The 18,706-nt window shown below is 36.3% G+C and overlaps 1 protein-coding gene across 5 annotated transcripts in view; it reads left to right on the plus strand.

The window, feature by feature from the left end:
* The window catches only part of CYP4V2 (cytochrome P450 family 4 subfamily V member 2), an 84,121-nt gene that overhangs the window by 47,767 nt on the left and 17,648 nt on the right, over nucleotides 1-18,706 (plus strand). For 4 of the 5 annotated variants that reach the window (XR_013993191.1, XM_081045888.1, XM_081045889.1 and 1 more), the window contains one exon: nucleotides 17,193-17,305. Coding sequence is in view for 4 of the 5 variants with exons in the window: in XM_081045888.1 (XP_080902014.1) it covers nucleotides 17,193-17,305 (113 nt within the window). In the remaining variant the exon portion in view is untranslated. Of the gene's footprint in view, nucleotides 1-10,622; nucleotides 10,889-17,192; nucleotides 17,306-18,706 lie in introns of those variants that run through there. The other variant, XM_081045891.1, reaches the window with a different exon arrangement.

Raw genomic sequence — 18,706 nt, forward strand, 5'->3', positions numbered from 1 at the left:
TTCGTGTTCATATTCAGACAGTCTATTTAGAAGTATCCCAAACTTATTGATTTTTAAAATCAGTTGATTGATTTTAATTATGAATATAAACATAATTAAAATAATATTGCTTATGGTTTCATCTTTATTGTTTACAATTAATTAAAGAGTTCATCCAGGGGTGGCCGGATGGCTTCGTTGGTTAGAACGTGAGCTCTGAACAACAGGGTTGCCAGTTCGATTCCCACGTAGGCCAGTGAGCTGCGCCCTCCACAACTAGATTGAAGGACAATGACTTGGAGCTGATGGGCCGTGGAAAAACACACTGTTCCCCAATAAAAAAATAATAAATAAATAAATAGTGTTCATCCATTGGAGGGAAGGCTTTGCAGCAGCATCTTCCTTATTTCATCACAACCTGATCTTCCGATCTTTGCTCAAATGTCACCTGTGCAATAAAGTCTTCCCTGATCTTTCTGCTAAAGCCACATCTCCCTCCCCTTTCTGTTCTCTTATCCTGCTTTATGTTTCTTCATAGCATGTATCCCTATTTCACATGAATTTAGAAAATGGAATAGAGAATGCAAAGGAGAAATGATCAGTTGGAGGCAAGGCTTTAGGGTCATTTTTTTTCCCTCCCCTTCTCCACTGTTTTCCTTTGTAGTGATTTAAATCCTTATATATTTTGATATTCTCTGATCTCAAATTGCCATAATTTCTTTTTTTCTATCAAGTCCTTATATTCTATTGATCAAATTTTCATTAATACAAAGTCAAACTATATATATGCATATATAATCATATATGTATAATGATTATACATATAATTTTTATTAATCCAAACTATATATACATATATAATCATATAAATGTGTAATAAATTATTTTCAGACATATTTCTGGTTGTAAGAAAAGAGAGTTGTTGCCTGCTTATAGAAGTCTGAAAAATTAATGTGTTGGGACTGGAATTAGTGTCCATTATCACAGACTGACAAAACGAAAATGAACCTAGAGCTTGCCTCCAATTGACACTTTCTCCTTTACATTCTCTACTTCATTTTTCTATAGTAATGGAACATGTTGGGGAGTAGACATGAGAATGATCACTTTATCTATAGCTCTTTTGGATGGCCACATCTCCATATCTCTAAGGAATACTCCTAATTGTTTACTTAGTCACACAAAGAATTTTCTAACTATCCCTAAACATTAGGTATAGAAACTGTCAAGAGAAATTACCAGTTTTAATTTTGCCGTTGTCAAACATGAGGAATTTCTAGACATGCGAGCAGTCTGGAGCCCCTGTTCCTAAAGGTCTCTGGTTAGGTTCTCTCTGGTCCATAATTACTGCTAAATGTGACATATCTCTCCACCCTGCTCTTTCAAAACTATTCAGGCTATTGTATATCAATTTCAAGGAACCATCCAACTGCTTCCCTAATCAGCCCAGAATTTTTAGAAGGGAAAAGGATTGATATGCATCCTATACTAATATTAGGTAGAGTAGAAAAGATGAATTATTTTTTTCATGGAGACCAATGAATAGATTTTATGATAGCTTTATTTTATTTGGCTTTGGGTTTTGCAAAAAGAAAAACTATTATATATATATATATATATATATATATATGTATATATGTATGTATATATGTATATATACATATCTATTTGTGTATATATATATACATATATATGTATGCATATATATATATATATATATATATATATATAACTTAAAAAATAGAACCAAGTACAGTAATCTTGATTCATATCTCCTAAACATTTTCAATTCGAAGATAAAGTACTATTTTGGTGATAACATAAAGAATTTGCTCTGCCACTGACTTGACCTGTATTAAAGATAATATTTCATTATAGGTTAAATGAGATTTAGAGGCTAGTAAATAGATATATAAAGGATGGTGCTTTTTTAAATGATTAGGTAAAATTTAGGGCAGTGTCTTCATAATAATCTTTGATAAATGAGTCTTAGCATTTCTCTGTTAAAAATTGAAAAAGGCAAACTGAATTACTCCTGAGATTAAGGTTAGTGACTGCATTAATTAAAATGTCTATTAATTTATCCAAAACCAAAGAGGGGATTTAAAATTAATATAAATACATGTAAAATACCACAGAAAATTGCTTGGTTTTATAAATTTAATATAAAAGGAAGTATACATATTGACGTTATTCTTAACTAGAATGTAATTGCTATCAGTTAAGAGGTGCATTTTCATGTCATAAATCATTTGGATATTATATTTTTAGTGTCATTGCTTTCTTATAATTACAGATCATTGTTCAGGATTTTTAATTTTTAATGAAATATTGTTGCAAAAGTTTTCAAAAATTCCTTACATTCATAAAAAGTCATTATCATGGATTTACTTTTTGTATCAAATAGTTATCAAACCCCTTCTTTGTGTTAAGATTCTGTTGTAAGCATTGGAGTGAATGAGATAAATCTTTATAGAACTCAAATTCCAGTGCAGACAGCTTAGAAACAAATCAGTAGAAACATAATATAAGATCAAATTGCAATAAGTGCTATGGAAAACATAAAACAGGACAAGGTGACACAGTAGAGAGAACTGCAACTTCAGATAGGATAGTCAGAGAAGGCTTCCTTGCAGAAGTAATTTGTGAGCAAAGATGCAAAAGAGATGAGAAAAGAAGCCATGTAGAAATGAAAAAGAGAATTCTAGACAGAGGGATAAACACACAGGCTCAAAACAGGAGAATACTTGGTGGTTTCAAGAACATTGGGACATAGAATGGAATTTGCAAGGGAATGAATAACAGGAGCTGATCAGTGAAGTAATAGGAGCTGAGTGATTAATATCGTTTTTTGGCCTTTGAAATTGTAATAGGAAGAGACTGGAAAGTTTTGAGAACAGAGTGATGTAATCTGACATGAGGTAATGTTTTCATCAAATGATAACTGGTGTAGATGTTGAGAAGTCCAGGGACTTTGGATATGTTATGAAATTTGAGCCAACAGGATTTGTTATGAGATTGGATATGGAGTGTGACTAAAGGAAGAATCACGATTGACTCCAAGGCTTTGGCTTAAACACTTGGAAAGGTGGTGTTGTCATTTACTGAAATCAGAAAGAATTCAAGAGGAGCACATTTAGAAGCATGCTGGGACATGTTATGTTTGAGATTCCTATTAGATGCCTCAGGGGAGATGTTGAGGTATGTGGGACCCTGTACCTAAGGTTTAGAGAAGAGGTATAGGTTAGAAGTATGCATTTGGCAATTATGAACATATAGATGGTATTTAAGTACTGAAATGGATGAAATATGGTCTGTAAGTACTGAAATGGAGAGCGAGTATAAAGAAGCAAGGGGAAAGAGAGTTTTGAGCCCTGGGCATTTTATTAATAACATCGAGAGATACGGGATGTGAAGAGAAACTAGCAAAGCATACTGAGAAAGAATGACTGGTTAGGGAGAATAAAAATCAGAAGGATGTGGAATCCTTAAAGTCAAATGGAAGGAAAACTTTTTCAAGGAAGTGATAAGGACTTGAATATGTTGAAAGCTATTGATAAGTCAAGTTAAATAGGGTCTGAGAAATGACTTAAAAGATTTAACCACAGGGAAGATATTGGTGACTCTGACGAGATCAGTGTTAGTGGAATGGAGTAGATGAAACGCCTGTTTGCAGAGGATTGAGGAGAGAATAAGTGGAGAGGAACTGAAGACAATAGGCATGGACAGTCTTTTGAGGATTTCTCTGTAAAGGACAGCAGAGGAATAGACCTAGAGGGAGATATGGATTCAAGAGTGGATTTCAGAAGGGAGAAATCGCATGTTAAACACTGTTGAGAGTGATTTGGTAGCAGGGAAAAGTTATGCTACAGGAAAGAAGGAAGAAAGTTACTAGAGCAGTGTGCTTTGGAAGGCCTAAGTAAATGGGGTAATTTGAGATATAGGAGCATATTTAGTTCAGACTTTACCAATATTGGATAATACAAGTCCTTATACCTAAAAATATGTTAATTCCTTACTTTAACAAAATTGTAAAATAGTTTCTTACCTCCACTTCATATATCTTTCCAATAGACTGTCCTCTGAGGCTCCTTATGTAGAAGCTTCTAGTTTTGGGAGAGCCTATAGTGGGAGGAATGTGGTCGAAGCAACCACAGACACAGAAGCTTCTGTGCATACGAGTGTATTGGATCCATGTGTGCACCTGCTGATATAAAGGAGGGAGGAGTGAAAAATAAGAGGAAAAATGGAACTAGGAATGGTTGCCTGGTAAGATACTCTTCTATTTAAGACAACCTATAACTAGGTTTTAGTTCTGTAAAGAAAATAATCTGAGGTCTGAAAACAAAATTTCCCCCAATACTTGTCCTTTTATTTGTTTCATTGTGTGTGAGTGTGTGTGTGTATGTGTGTGTGTGTGTGTGTGAGCATGCGCATGTACTTGTTTCCTGGTAATGTTCGTCTTGATGAATGTCTTCATTATTTGGTTTAAGAGTGCTGACCCAAAAAAGAAAGATAGCTAAAATGTCCTCTGGAATATATCACCTATGTGTCTGTTTTTATTTTCTGTTTTCTGTTATTTTCTGTTTCTTTTAAATATATGGGGAATATATGGGGAGCATATCCCAATGGAAATTTAGAGAAGGGCTGGCAGAGCTGAGGGAATATTAATTTATAATTCAGAAGCAACGGTCAGAGAAGGCTAAATTTTCTGAAGGAGGTTGTCTAGAATTTAGGGATGTGGTAGAGTGTTTAAGGGTGAAAGTTTTATCTTCAAAGACAAAATATTTAAAAAATATATACAATCAAGGTGACTTTAAAAATAAATGTGGAGGCATTCTACTACTGAGTATGAAAGAATAGTTTGTAACAAACCCACCCTTCTACTAAAAATAACTATTAAATGATGTAAATGGACAAGAAATAATTATTTGGAGGAAAAGCAAAAAAGGCAGCCACAAACTTAAAAGAATAAATTCAGAGACAGGGAAAATACATTGAGGTGAGCCCTATTTTGTCACTGTTGGCCACTATTTTCTGCCCATCAGCATCTTTGAGATTAATGCATGAGGCATAGAAGCCAAGAAAAAAGTAACATTCTAGGGTTTGTGAGAAGTTCACTAGGCCCTTGAGAAATGTCCCAGCCTTTGAATTGCCATTCTTGAAGGACTACACTCTAGGAGTAAGAGCACACTCACAATAGACAGTTCCTGAAAACACTTGAAGTACAACCTAGAATAAATGTAAGCCCTGTTTAGATCAAGATGACCAGCCTATATTTTATCTGACTGCCAGAAAATAAAAAATAGTCCTCTCTGAATAAAGAACATCATCTAGAGTATCTATGATTTTTCATATACAACGTATGACATTCAATCCAAAATTAACAGCTCAGGAAATAGGGCCAAATTTAAAAGAAACAGAAAATAAAAACAGACCCATAGGTAATTAAGACATTAGCATTATCAGGTACAAACTATGAAACAATTTGATTAGTATGTTCAGGAAAATAGATTAAATGACAGATCATTTCAACAGAGAACTGGACTCTGTGAAAAATAATCAAATTGAAGTTCTAGAACTGAATAATACATTGACTGAATTGAAGAAATCAATAGCTAAATTAAATATAGCAGAAAAGAGGATTAGTAAACTGGAACACAGGTCAGTAGACGATATTCAGGTGAAAGCACAGGGGAAAAAATGGGGTATTGCAGGAAAGATTCTGAATCCATGCGGGAAAAATAGACCACGTGTTGAGATATTAAGCGAGTCTCAACAAATTTCAAAGGATTGCAATCATTCAATATGTTCTCTGATTAGGTAGAATTAAATTAGAAAAAGTAACAGATAAACAAAAATTCACAAATGTTTGAAAACTAAGCAATACAATTCTAAATTATCTGTTAGCTAAAGAAGAAATCACAGTAGAAATTATAAAATATTTAAGCACGATGATAATGAAAATATGCTCATAATAGCATTATTGACAATAGCCAAAGGTGGAAACAACCCGTGCCCATCAACAGATGAATGGATAAACGAAATGTGGAATATACATACAATAGAAAAGTATTCAGCCTTAAAAAAGAATGAAATTCTGATACATGAATGAATCTTGAAAACTATGCTAAATTAAATAAACCAGAAACAAAAGGACAAATATTCTGTGATTCCTCTTACATGACATACCCAGAATAGGCAAATTCATAGAGACAGAAAGTAGGAATAGAGGTTACTAGGGGGAGGGGAGAGGAGAGTGAGGAGAAAAAGAATTGCAAAATAATTGCAAAGAAAGTAATAGACCTGAAATAATAATGACAAGAGCAAAAAATAATAAAATTCAAAATAAATGTACACCAGAAGGAAAATAATCAACAAAGCTAAAAGCTGAAGGAAAAAAGGAGAGAAGGCACAAAAGAATATCAGGAATAAAAATGGGCATATCACTACTGATCCTATAGATATTAAAATGTGACCATTATATTATGACTAATTTGGTTTGATGATATAGATGAAATGTTTAAAGTCCTTGAAAAATATTACTTATCACCAGACAAAAAAGATATAGAAAATCTGGAAGGATTTGCATTTATTATAAGACTTAAATTTATTATTAAAATTCTCACAAAGAGAACTCCAAGTTCTGATGACTTCCATAGTTAATCTTTGCAAATACATATTTAAGGAGAAAAAAGCAGCATCAATGATACCAATAAAAAAGCCTTTTTCAGGATAACAAAAAGTCATTTTGTAAGGCTAGCATAACCTTGATATAAAACCTGATAAGGATATTACAAAAATAAAAAAAGGAAATTATAGGCCAGCCTTGTCTCTGAACACAGATGATACACTCCTAAGCAAGATAGTGACAAATCAAATAAGTTAGGTATGAAATGGATAATACATACCACCCAAATTAGATCTATTTTTATTTCAGAAATGTAAGCTTGGTCTATCATGTGAAAAATAGTCAATGCAACAAATGTTGTCAAGGGACACAAATACATGATTTTCTCAATAGATGCAGAAAAAGTTTTTTTAAAAAATCCATTCATAATAAAGTTTCCTAGTAAACTAGAAAGAGAAAGGAAAAACTATCATCTGATTATGGATATTTGGAGGGGGGAAAAAAGACCACAGCAAACTTCATACTTAATGGTAAAATACTGAACAATACCCACTAAGATGAGAAATAATACAAAACATTTTCTGCTACCACTAAGGTTATTCATCATTATACAGGACATCCTAGCCAGCCCAATAGGGAAAGATTAAAATGTAATCTTAAGACTTGGGCAGAAAGAAAAAAAATTCATTCTTCACATACACAAAGAACAAAACACAAACCATAATTATGTAGGTAATAATAGAAAATAATCTATAGATATACTTTAAAAAATCAATATGTGATTTTTAGCATGCTCATTGAATACAAGGTAAACATAACAATTCATTTACATTTCTATACACTAACAATTACATAGATGCTAAAATATAAAAACACAATTTATAGTACCTCAAAAAACATCAAATACATAGGAATCAATTTAATAAAATGATTATATTAGGATTATCCATAGACAGGATATATATGAAATGAAACATAATACATATATATGAAATAACTGAAACAATCATTGGTCATAAAATGGATAATAAATTGTGGTGTAGTCAAACAATGGAATAATATACAACTGTGAAAAATAGGAGAAATATACACACACAACAATATAGATTCATCTCACAGAATTAATACTGAGTTTAAGAAGACATATGCAGAAGAGTACATACAATATGATTTCATGTTCTGTTGTATGGCCTGGGTGGCAATTACATAGAAGCGATGATATTTGTTTATAAAACAGCACGCTTAAGTAATGTGCACTTTATCTAACCTTGGTGTCTGTGATTCAAAATTCATGACAAAATTTCCTGTTACCCTGATGATCTGATATGTGTAAGTATGTAAATAATATAGGTCTACATTCAGCCAGAATTTATTTTTATAATCTAAATTAAGTATCTTTTTCATATTGGAAATCATACCAAGTGATAAAATATTTAAAAAAATCAAAATTTTAACATTTGCAAAGACTTTCTGTGGCTTACAACATTCTGGCCCATGACTTTAATTTTCAAAAGCACTTATTTCAAGCAGGGGAGAGTGGCAAAGATCTTCCAAGTGGGAAGAGATTTGACCTTTAATATAGAATGCATCTTTCGGAAAGAAAGTTAGGAGATACTTTCCTACACAGTTGGATTAGTTCATGAAACTGAGAATAAAAGTGGTTACAAATGTAGATAGTCGTCACATCTATCTACATTGGTAATGCCATGTTTCTGATACAGAGCATCATTACATTGCAGGGTGGACAATCTAAGATGCAACACTGTGCACTTTGTTGCCAAGATAGAAGGGTGTCCCCAAGTCTTTCAACCATGCCTGGCCGTCTGACTATTTTAGTCCAAAATTTTGACATTCCAAGGCAGTATGAGAAGGATCCTACCTGGTAACAAGGAAAACATGGGAAAGATGACTCAGCAAACAATGAAACAAGGCTTTTATTTTGTTGACCCTTTCCAAAGGACCTTCAGTGCCCTCTTACACACCCACAAATTGCCTTCAAAATAAAGATAAAACTTCTAAGTTTTACGGTCAAGTTTTATTAAGCTAGCTCCATGCTACTCGTGAACATTATCTTGTTCTAGTTACTATGAGCCACGCTGTGCTTCAAGCAGTGGCCCCTACACAGCTTTTTGAACTCATCATACCCTTCTCTGCTTTGCAGCACTTTGCTCATGTTTGCTGCTGCCTGCAGCACCCCTCTTTCTCCACTTCTTGAGGGCAGCGATTGTACATTCTTTGTTTTGTCCACAGACACCAGCAGACAGTCAGATATAGACAAATCCTATACTTTCTTTCGTAGCTGGAATTGACCTTAAGAGAGAACAAAACTAAAGCCTGTGAGATATACTTAAAGGTATTCAATTAACACATTTTTTAAGTCTTAAAATGATTAAATAATATCAAAGTGAATAAAATAAAAAGTGTATGTTTTTCTCCATTCCCACTCCATAGAGTTGATCAGTAGCTTTCTTTCCAGGTGTTAGCCTAGCTGTAGAGAAACTTTCCCCCAAAAGATGGCATTACATTATATGCTGTTCTGCAACAGATAAAACTTGTTTTATTTTTTATTCACTTAATATCTCACAAACATTTTTCTACATCAGTACATAAGTTGAAAAACATAAATTAAGAAACATAAGTTCATAAAAAAATGAAAAACATAAGTTAAAAAATTTGATATGAGAAAAGTCTTAGGCATGTTGTTCTCTACATCAAAGAGGCCCTGCAAGTGGTAATGGGCAACCTATACACCAGCCGCAAGTAAAACTAAGTCGGCAAGTAGGGATCCAGAGCATTTCTTAATATGTTATCTTCCTTGGCACTTTTCCTATAACTTAGGGACCTGCTACTAGGAGAGGCATACTCCTAGCCCAGACCCTTTGTAAGAATGATTGAGGGTAGACAGGGGAACCAGAGTCAGGATTGGCGTCCCTTTGCCTGGAGAAAACAGAGAAATTGGTAGTCAGAGGCATCCTTCTCACTGTCCTCCCATTTTCCTTCCTCAGACTCAGTGGTTTATGACTGTTTCCTTTTGAGAGCACTCCATAACTATTGTCTCTTTATCAAACTCCTTTCCCAGCATCTCTTATCTCCACCGCTTTCAGAGACCTTGACGTTCTTCCTCTCCTCCCCCTCTCTTGTTGTTCTGTTACCTGCTGACTTGTGTTGGTCTCAAGGGTATCTTTGGAAAACATTTGGATCACAACAACATTACTGAGCTCTCCCGTGGGTCAGTCAGTGACGTGATGTAAACTTTAACTGGTACCCCTAAGGTTCCTGTCCCTAGGCTACTCTAGATCAAAGTAGGAAGCTGCTTTGAATGGTCCTGAAAGGAACTCACGATGTAATCCACCTTTCTCAGGCAGCCGGTCGCAGCTGAGTGGACACTATCGATTGGGGTTGTGCAAGGAAGCATGAGGTTAGATACCCAGCCAGGGAAAAGAAGTAACTCCAGAGGCTGAATTTCAAACCAGATGCCTCTTTATTTCAATTTTAAAACAGCTCACCCTAGCTGGAATTCTCCCACGCCCAGCAGCGGAGTCCTGTACCCCGAAGATTAGCCTCTCCATCACCAAGCTGTCTTAATTTCATTCCGTTCTCCGCCCCACTCGACTGCTTTCATTTGCTTTCCGCACACTCTATAAAGCCCTGACACTGTCTTCCGGTCTTTCGTTTTCTGCTTGCACCAAACAATGAGGCCCACGTGCATTCTGTAGGCTTTTGTCCTGCAGAATGACAACCACACTCCCACTCCCCACCCCTGCGGTGCTTTCCTCGGAGCCTGGGAGGTTCCAACCTAGTCCCGAGGGGCAGGGCGGCCCGTGCAGCGGGAGGTCCCGCTTGTGGGTGGCCAGGCTGGTGCCAACCCCAGCCGGAGACGGAAGAAGTGAACCCGCCTGGGGCCACTTCTTCCCACTCCGGGACGTGCCCGCCTCCAGGAGTCCAGGAACTCCTCCCAGCACTACACTTGAACTCCAGGGGCTGGACCACGCCTTCCACCCCAAGCACCCCGCCCCTGCTGTCATTTTAGTCTCAGTCCCAGTGCGAAGCTGACCACTGGTGCGAGGATGGCGCTGTGGCTGGTGAACATCGGGCACAAAGTGTTGCTCTGGGGCGCGCTGAGCGCTGTCTCCCTGGTGGGCGCCACTCTAGTCGTGAACCTCCTGAAGATGGTGGCGAGCTACGTGAAGCAATGGCATCACATGAGGTCAGTCCCGAGCATACCGGGCTTCCTCCCCTTTTTGGGACACTCGCTGATCATAAAGCCGGACTCGAGAGGTAAGAGACCGCGCTCAGACCCGCCGCATCCCAACGCGAGGGCCGGTGGGCTCCCTGCCCGCGCGACCCCGCCTAGCAGGGAGCCCTAGGAGTGCGGGGGCTGCTCCCGGAGCTGGAGCCCTGGGGCCACACCTCCAGCTGGTCCTCATCAGCCTGGAACACTAGGACTGGCAGTGCGAGCTGCTAGGAGAGAGGAGACTCCATCACCCCCTGGAGAATGGATTCCCAATTGTATCCAGTTTTCCTTTTGACACCTGACACAATTGCTAGTGCCCTCCGTTCCATATGAACTTTGTGTTGACTATAGAATACAGTATTTCTAAACTCCTGTCTTTATGCTTTTTCTCTTCTCCTTTTCCCAGTTCCACGCTGCTCCAATCTCAAAACATTGTCTTTTCTTCGGCCTTTGCTATTAAAGTCTTAAGGGCAGAAATACTTTAGATCCCTCTCTCTCTCTCTCTCTCTCTCTCTTTCTCTCTCTCTCTCTCCCTCTCTCAAACAAGGAAGTAGAGATTCATTTGAGCCCCACCCCACCCCCATCCCCACCCCCCTCCATCACAAGACTAGACCACTACTTTCATTTCTTAGCACTTTTAAGGAGGTTACATAATAACAATAAATAGATTACCAACGTAGGGCCTTCCTGAAAACTCATACAGCAAGTTTTAAAAGGCTTACTTATTAAAAAGTGAATTGTGTTTTTTTTTAATTGAAATCATCTTTTAAATAGATAAATTGATACTATGCTTTGTTGATGGGAAAAAAAAAATCAGGTTAAGTTAGAAAGCTCGCAAAACTATCTGATATTTGCAATTCCCCCCTCAGGGAGTGTGAATTAGATCTTAACCCTTCATTTGCATGCATGTATAAGTTGTGATCCCAAGAGCTGAAAAGATTTGCCAAAAATGAAGTATTTTAAAATGAGCCCAGGTATTATTACCATATCAATGACCATATTCCCTGTGTTTAACTTTACATCCCCATGACTATTTTGTAACTACCAATTTGTACTTCTTACTCCCTTCACCGTTTTCACCCTGTCCCCCACCCCCTTCCTATCTATCACCCACACTGGCCAGGGGGATCACTTCTTAAATTATATAAATGTGTAATAACTATGCTGTGCACCTGGAATAAATATAAAATAATATTGAATATCAATGGTAATTAATAAATTTAAAAAGGGGGGAGGGAAATGGCAATAAGAGGTCCAAATTTCCAAAAAAACCAAATAGGTCATGGGGATGTACTGTACAGCATGGGGAATATAGTCAATAATACTGTGGTAGTGTGGTACGTACGCTGTTAGATGTTTGCTGGACTTATCATGGGGATCACTTCTTTAGGTATATAAATGTTGAATTACTATGATTTACCCCTGAAACTAATATAATATTGTGTGTTAGCTATATTTTTTTAATAAAAATATAAGACAATAACAATAAAAAGAAAAAAAATGAGCCCAGGACCAGAGCCCAGTTCCCCCTCAGATTGTTAATAGTTTTATAGGCTGAATATTAACTCCAAAGCTTAAAGGATTATTTCTTTTCCACTTCTCTTACTCCAAATAAAAATAATGCCATCATTTCAACTTCATAGGAATTTGATGAAGCCTCATTGGAGAATGTTACCAAAATACTGAAAATATTTCTGGCAGAAGAAATCCAAGTAAACTTTTCACCAACCAACTTCAATGTGACCAGTTATAAATGGTGCAACAGCACGTTTAGATACGAAAATTACATTTGCAAAAATCATCATGGCTAATACTAAGTGCAGAGCTAATCTTTCCTTCTACTTTAAGGCTTTATATATTAAAAATAATTATATAGAAATATAGACTCTTAAAAAAAAAAGGAAATATAGACTCTCCCTGGCCCCCAAGAAACAATATACTTAGGTCTCATCATATTCTTTTGGTGAATTTTTCTAAGAATTGAAATTTCTAGTGAATAAGACCTGTTTCAAAAACAAACTGTGAGTTGAGTGGATCATTAAAAGTAATTCTTCTTGGAGTTATTTTCTGAGTGAAGAGAATGACAATATACTGTCTTTTACAAAGGGATTTTTTAATCCATCAACAAGTACTGGATTTTGGCATCAGACAAACCTTTGCTCAGTTTCCAGCTTTGCAACCAACTTGTTTGAGAGGTTGTTTAAATTTCTCTAAGTTAAAGTTTTTTACCCTTTATTTGTACAAGTAAACTATATTACAGAGTTGTTTTAAAGATTAAATTTAACGCAGCTTCTAGATCACTATCTAAAATTTGATTAAAGTAAGTTCTTTAGTTGTCAATCATGCATTTATTGAGGCCCTGCTTTGTGCCCAGAATTGAGCTCAGCAAACTTGGGGATGTAAGAACATTCTAAGGTATATTCCCTGTTCTCAGTAACCTTGTCTCTTACACTAGAGATGGTGACTTTCATCTTGTGGCTACTATTCAAAGTTTGGCCTCAGTAATCTCACCTAGGGTATTGTAGTTGACTTCAAACTAGCCTTTTGAACTCTAATGTCTTGTTTTTCCACTCCATTACGTCAACACCTGCCTTCTTCAGCTGCTCCCTGCTGTTGGACCTGATACCTTCAAACCAAAGCTTTAGACCAAGGCAGTCAGTGTATTAGCATGACATGATATTTTGATACTGGTGATCTGACCTAGCTCTTTTCACAGCAATTTAGCCAATTGTTTTGACTGGAAGACATTTTGAAGCAGTATGATGTAATGGTTAAGGTGGCACATTTCTGGGCCTCGATACCTTGGGTACAAAGCCAGGTTCCACCATCTGTTATTAGCTGTGTAATATTGGTCAGGTTACTTAACAGTGGACAATTTCCTCAGTTGTATAGTGATTTTCACAATAGTGCTTCTCATCTCACTGTGGTGAGGCCTAGCTAACCTGCTCCTCTTCATCCATCCCTACCTAGATTTTGCTAGCAGTGTAATGAGGCTTCTGCCTCGTTTCTTAAAGTGTAGTCAGTTCCTTAGCTAGCACTCCAGTCCTCCCTCAACCTCGTGTTGAATTACTTGGGCTCTGTCTAACCTTTGCCGGGTCTTTTCTCTGAGGTCTGGGCCCTGTGTCCTAATCCTTTAGTCACTCGCTACTGTCCTGTTTCCACCTAGGTGGCACTCACCAATATGGTATTCCGTGCCTGAGAGATTTGTCATTGTTTGACCTCCCTTAACGCCAGGCTGCATTCCTTAGATTGAAGCCTCACAGATATCAGCACAGAAAGTGTTGACTCTCAAGTTTTCCTCACTACTTCAGTATTATAATTGGGATCGATGGTCACCATTTCCTGACACTCAACACAAGGGCTAGCCATAAAGCAGGGCCCGGGCGCCTAAACCTGGCTTCAGCGAATCACAGCCCACTCCCAGAAGCTTCCTGTGGTCTCAGCATACCCAAGTTATTCACAAATCTCAGACACATTATTAGTGTTATTGTCCTATAAAATACAACTCCAGCCTTGCTAATCCTCATCAGAAACTTTAAGTTATTGCCTAGAGCCTATAAAAGAAAACCAAATTCCATAGCCCTCCAAAACTCCACTCTCATCCACCAAGGTGATTACCCCCATCCTATGCTTTGGCTGAACCTACAGGAAATTTTCAGCCCTCCATGCCTCTGCTCTGCTATTTCTGCTGTTGTGTTTACATTCTTTTTCCTCACCCTAACTTTTCTTTTCCTGCCTATAAAAAGTCAACTCATTCTTTCACACTCAAATTCCAACTCTTTCATGAAATTTCTCCAGTCCTCTCAATGAAAATCAATAACTCCTCAGACTTAAACTTCTATTTTAACACCCATTTCATTTTATCTGCTATTGTGATCAGTTATAGAAGTGACCATCTCCTGTGATTATAAGTTCCTTGATAGTAGGGACTGGATCCTGTAGAGGTGCATATTCTTTGCCTGTGGAATGCATGTGTGAGCATATTGTATTTTTAGGGATAATTAAGGTATTTCCATCATATTCATTCCTATTTCTTGATATGTCCTGGATTTGATGGACTACCAAATTTCCTTGTGTAAGCCCAACATTGTCCTCAATGCTGCTCAGTAATTTTTTTTAGCTCAATGATTCTTTCTTATACTCACTATGATTGTTCTTCCACATTTTTGTCACATTTCCAAACCAAATTCCACCTCCTACACTCTTAAGTTGTAAGCTTTTCCCCCCTATATCAAACAAAATATAGATACAAGACTTATTATTTATAATTTGTGGTGTGTGTTCGTCTCCAACTAACACAATATTTTTTTAACATTCTTCCAGCTTACTTCTTATTCTTCACCTTCAGAAAAATAAAACTCCTTTTACTTTTAAAAAATTTGTTTATTTAAATAATTTTAGAACTCTAGAAAATTTGTAAAACTAGTACAGAGAAAGTTCACATATGCTGTCTACCCAGCCTCCTCTAATGGTGACATTTTACATAATTAGTATAATGATCATAACTAGAAAATTAATATTTGTACAATGTTCCTAACAAAACTATAGCCCTTATTTTAATTTCACAACTTTTCCCAGTAATGTGCTTTTCCTGTTCCAGGATTCAATCCAAGATCTCACCTGACATTTAGTAATTGTGTTTCCTTGTGTTATATTCCGTAATATTTGTCTTTTTTAATCTGTGATCATTTATCAATCTTTCCATGTCTGTCATGACCTTAATACTTTTGCTGAGTGTTGGTCAGGTATTTTGTAAAATGTCTCCCAGTTTGGGTTTGTCTGTTGTTTTTCTCATAACTGATTAAGATTATGCATTTTTGGCAAGAATTCTATACAAGTGATGTTGAGAGTTTTTCCTTTAAGATCAAGAACAAAACAAGAATACCTACTCTCACCACTTTTATTTAACATAGTATTAGAAGACCTAGCAGAGCATTTAGGCAAGAAAAAAAAAATGCATCCAAATTGGAAAGGAAGAAGTTAAACTGCTTCCCTTTACAGATGATATGATTGTACATATCATATCATCTCACCCTTTACAGATAATATGATTTAGGATGTAGAAAATCCTAAAGACTTCACTAAAAAACAGTTAGAACTAATAAACAAATTTAGTAAAATTGCAGGATATAAAATTAATGTACAAAATCAGTTGCATTTCTTTATGCTAATAATGAACTATCAGGAAGAGAAATTAAGAAAACAGTTCCACTTACAATTGAATCAAAAAGAATAAAATACCTAGGAATAAATTTAACCCAGGAAATGAATGACCTGTATACTGAAAAGTATAAGATTGATGAAAGAAATTAAAGAAGACTCAAATAAATGGAAAGATATTCCATGCTCATGGACAGGAAGAATTCACATTGTTAAAATGTCCATACTACTGAAAGCAATCTACAGATTCAGTGCCATTCTTATCAAAATTCCAATGGCATTTTACACACACACACACACACACACACACACACACACACTGAACAAGCAATCTTATCATAAAATTTATATGGAACTACAAAAAACCCTGAATATCCAAAGCAATCTTGAAAAAGAACAAAGCTGGAGGCATTACAATTCCTAATTTTGAACTATATTACAAAGCTATAATAATGAAAACAGTAAGGAATTGGCATAAAAACATACACATTTATCAATGGAAAGAATTGAGAGCCCAGAAATAAACTCATGCAAATATGGCTAATTAATTTACAACAAAAGAGACTATATACAATGTATAATATTCCATTGTATATATATTCCACATCTTCTTTATCCAATCACCTATTGATGGACACAGGTTGCTTCCATGTCTTGGCTATTTAAATAGTGCTTCCAAGACCAAGGGTGCATATATCTTTTTGGATTAGTGTTTTCAGATTCTTTGGGTAAATACCCAGAAGAGGAATTACTGGATCATGTGGTAGTTCTATTCTCAATCATTTGAGGAACCTCAATCCTGTTTTAGAGAAAGTGGAAGGGAAACATCTATCAATCAGTGATGGAGACGCAGGACAGGTTTTCCTTCTTATAAAAGAGTAGCCTGAGGCAAAATCTGGAGAAATTTAATAGCCTCAGTCTTCTTGAGAAAGGCATATGATAAGGCTCACCACAAGTATCCTCAATGTTTGGCATTTCACAGTTAGCCAGGTCATTTCATATGTGTTATCTCACTCATTATTAAACTAAATTACCTTCATAATTCATTAAATCATTTAATAGGGACCTGTGTTTTACCTTTAAGATGTGAGAGACCTGGGAGTTACTAATTGAGTGCCCAAAGTGAAAAAGTAAAAAACCCAAAAGACACAATAAGAAACTCATTCAAAATTATATGTTTTCTCCCAGAATTTTTTAAGCAGGTGATTACTTACACTGAAGAATACCGACATGTGTCACTGTTGAAACTCTGGCTTGGGCCAATGCCAGTAGTGGCCATGTATAATGCAGAAGTTGTGGAGGTGAGTCTGCAGTAAATATTAATATTCCACTGTATATTTGATGGTGTGAGAACTTATCAGAATTGATATAGTGAATATGTCCTTATATTTAATTGACTTCAGTACGTTGAACATTCCATTAAATATTTTAGACTATGTAGGTGTCATTTAATGATTTCCAGGTATAGTCTGTATCCTGGGGAGAGTAGTAGCCTCTAGATATCTATACCCATTTGTTATCAGGTTCCAATATATTTGTTCCTTTTTGGAAAGTCTGCAGGATACGGTTTTATAGAGCCATAAATAAATTTTTCTATCAGGTGAGCACATGTTACCAGCCAGCCACTGTTTTAAAATTCCAAAAATATAAGACTAATCAAATATGAGTTTTTTGCCTCAAAATTCTTAGTCTCCTATCCATTATACATTTATTATTTCAAGTTAATTTCCCTAAAAGAGAATGCTAATCTGATACTGATCTGTCAGATATTATTAACCCATGCTATTGAAAGTATGCCTCAAAAAGTGGTATACTTTTTACTTATCATTGTGACATTGGGGAAATGATGTTGTGGATTGAGGAGACAAAGATTTGAGTCAGGGAATAAAACTGGGATAAACAGACCTTCTCTTCATGGAACAAAATTAAAAAGAGAGTTTCCTAGGAAATTTTGTCTTTCTTAGTTATTGTGGTGAAAATGTGGGTGTTTCTCTGGTACCACGCAGCAGAATCCTGGTCCAGAGTAGATAATAAAAGGGCCAAACATAGGATTTCAGCCACTGCTGACTTAGTATAAGTATGTAGGTGGACCAAGATCTGCCCAGAGTAGGGAACTTGAGCCAGAAGCCTGGGAAGTACTTTTTGTTTAGTATGCTCATCCCTTCTACTTCACTTTGACTTAAAATGTGACCCAATGACACTCATGGCTCCCAATTTAGTTATATCCTGGAGACATTCAAAAGTGTATTTCTAGTACAAGCCTTTGTCCTGAGCCTCGTACCTGCTTTCAGACCATGGCAACTTGAATGCCTCCAATTCAACATACTTGAAAATGAACTTGTGATTTCCATCTTCCTAGATGTGGTCATCCTTTCATCTGCCTCTTACCCCTTGTTGCTCACCCTCAGTTCCTCACCCCTTGTTCCTCATCCTCAGTAAAAGACTCCAGTTGGTTCCTAGTTCATGGCAGGAATCAGGGAACCATCTTGGGCATTTTCCTTTCCCTCAACTCCATTTAGCCTCTAAGACTAAATGACAGTTATAGGTTCAAAACTTTAACTGAAATTCTTTGAGGCACAGGAATGAAAATGAATCGCAGAGAAAGAACGGTTATGAAATGTTGCTTTAAAAAGTAGTTGTGTTCTAATCAGGTATTCTTATAATTGAGATAATTGTTTTGATATCTATCTCTCTCTTTTTCG

Source organism: Rhinolophus hipposideros, assembly GCF_964194185.1.
Source record: "Rhinolophus hipposideros genome assembly, chromosome: 4".
NCBI lineage: Eukaryota > Metazoa > Chordata > Mammalia > Chiroptera > Rhinolophidae > Rhinolophus > Rhinolophus hipposideros.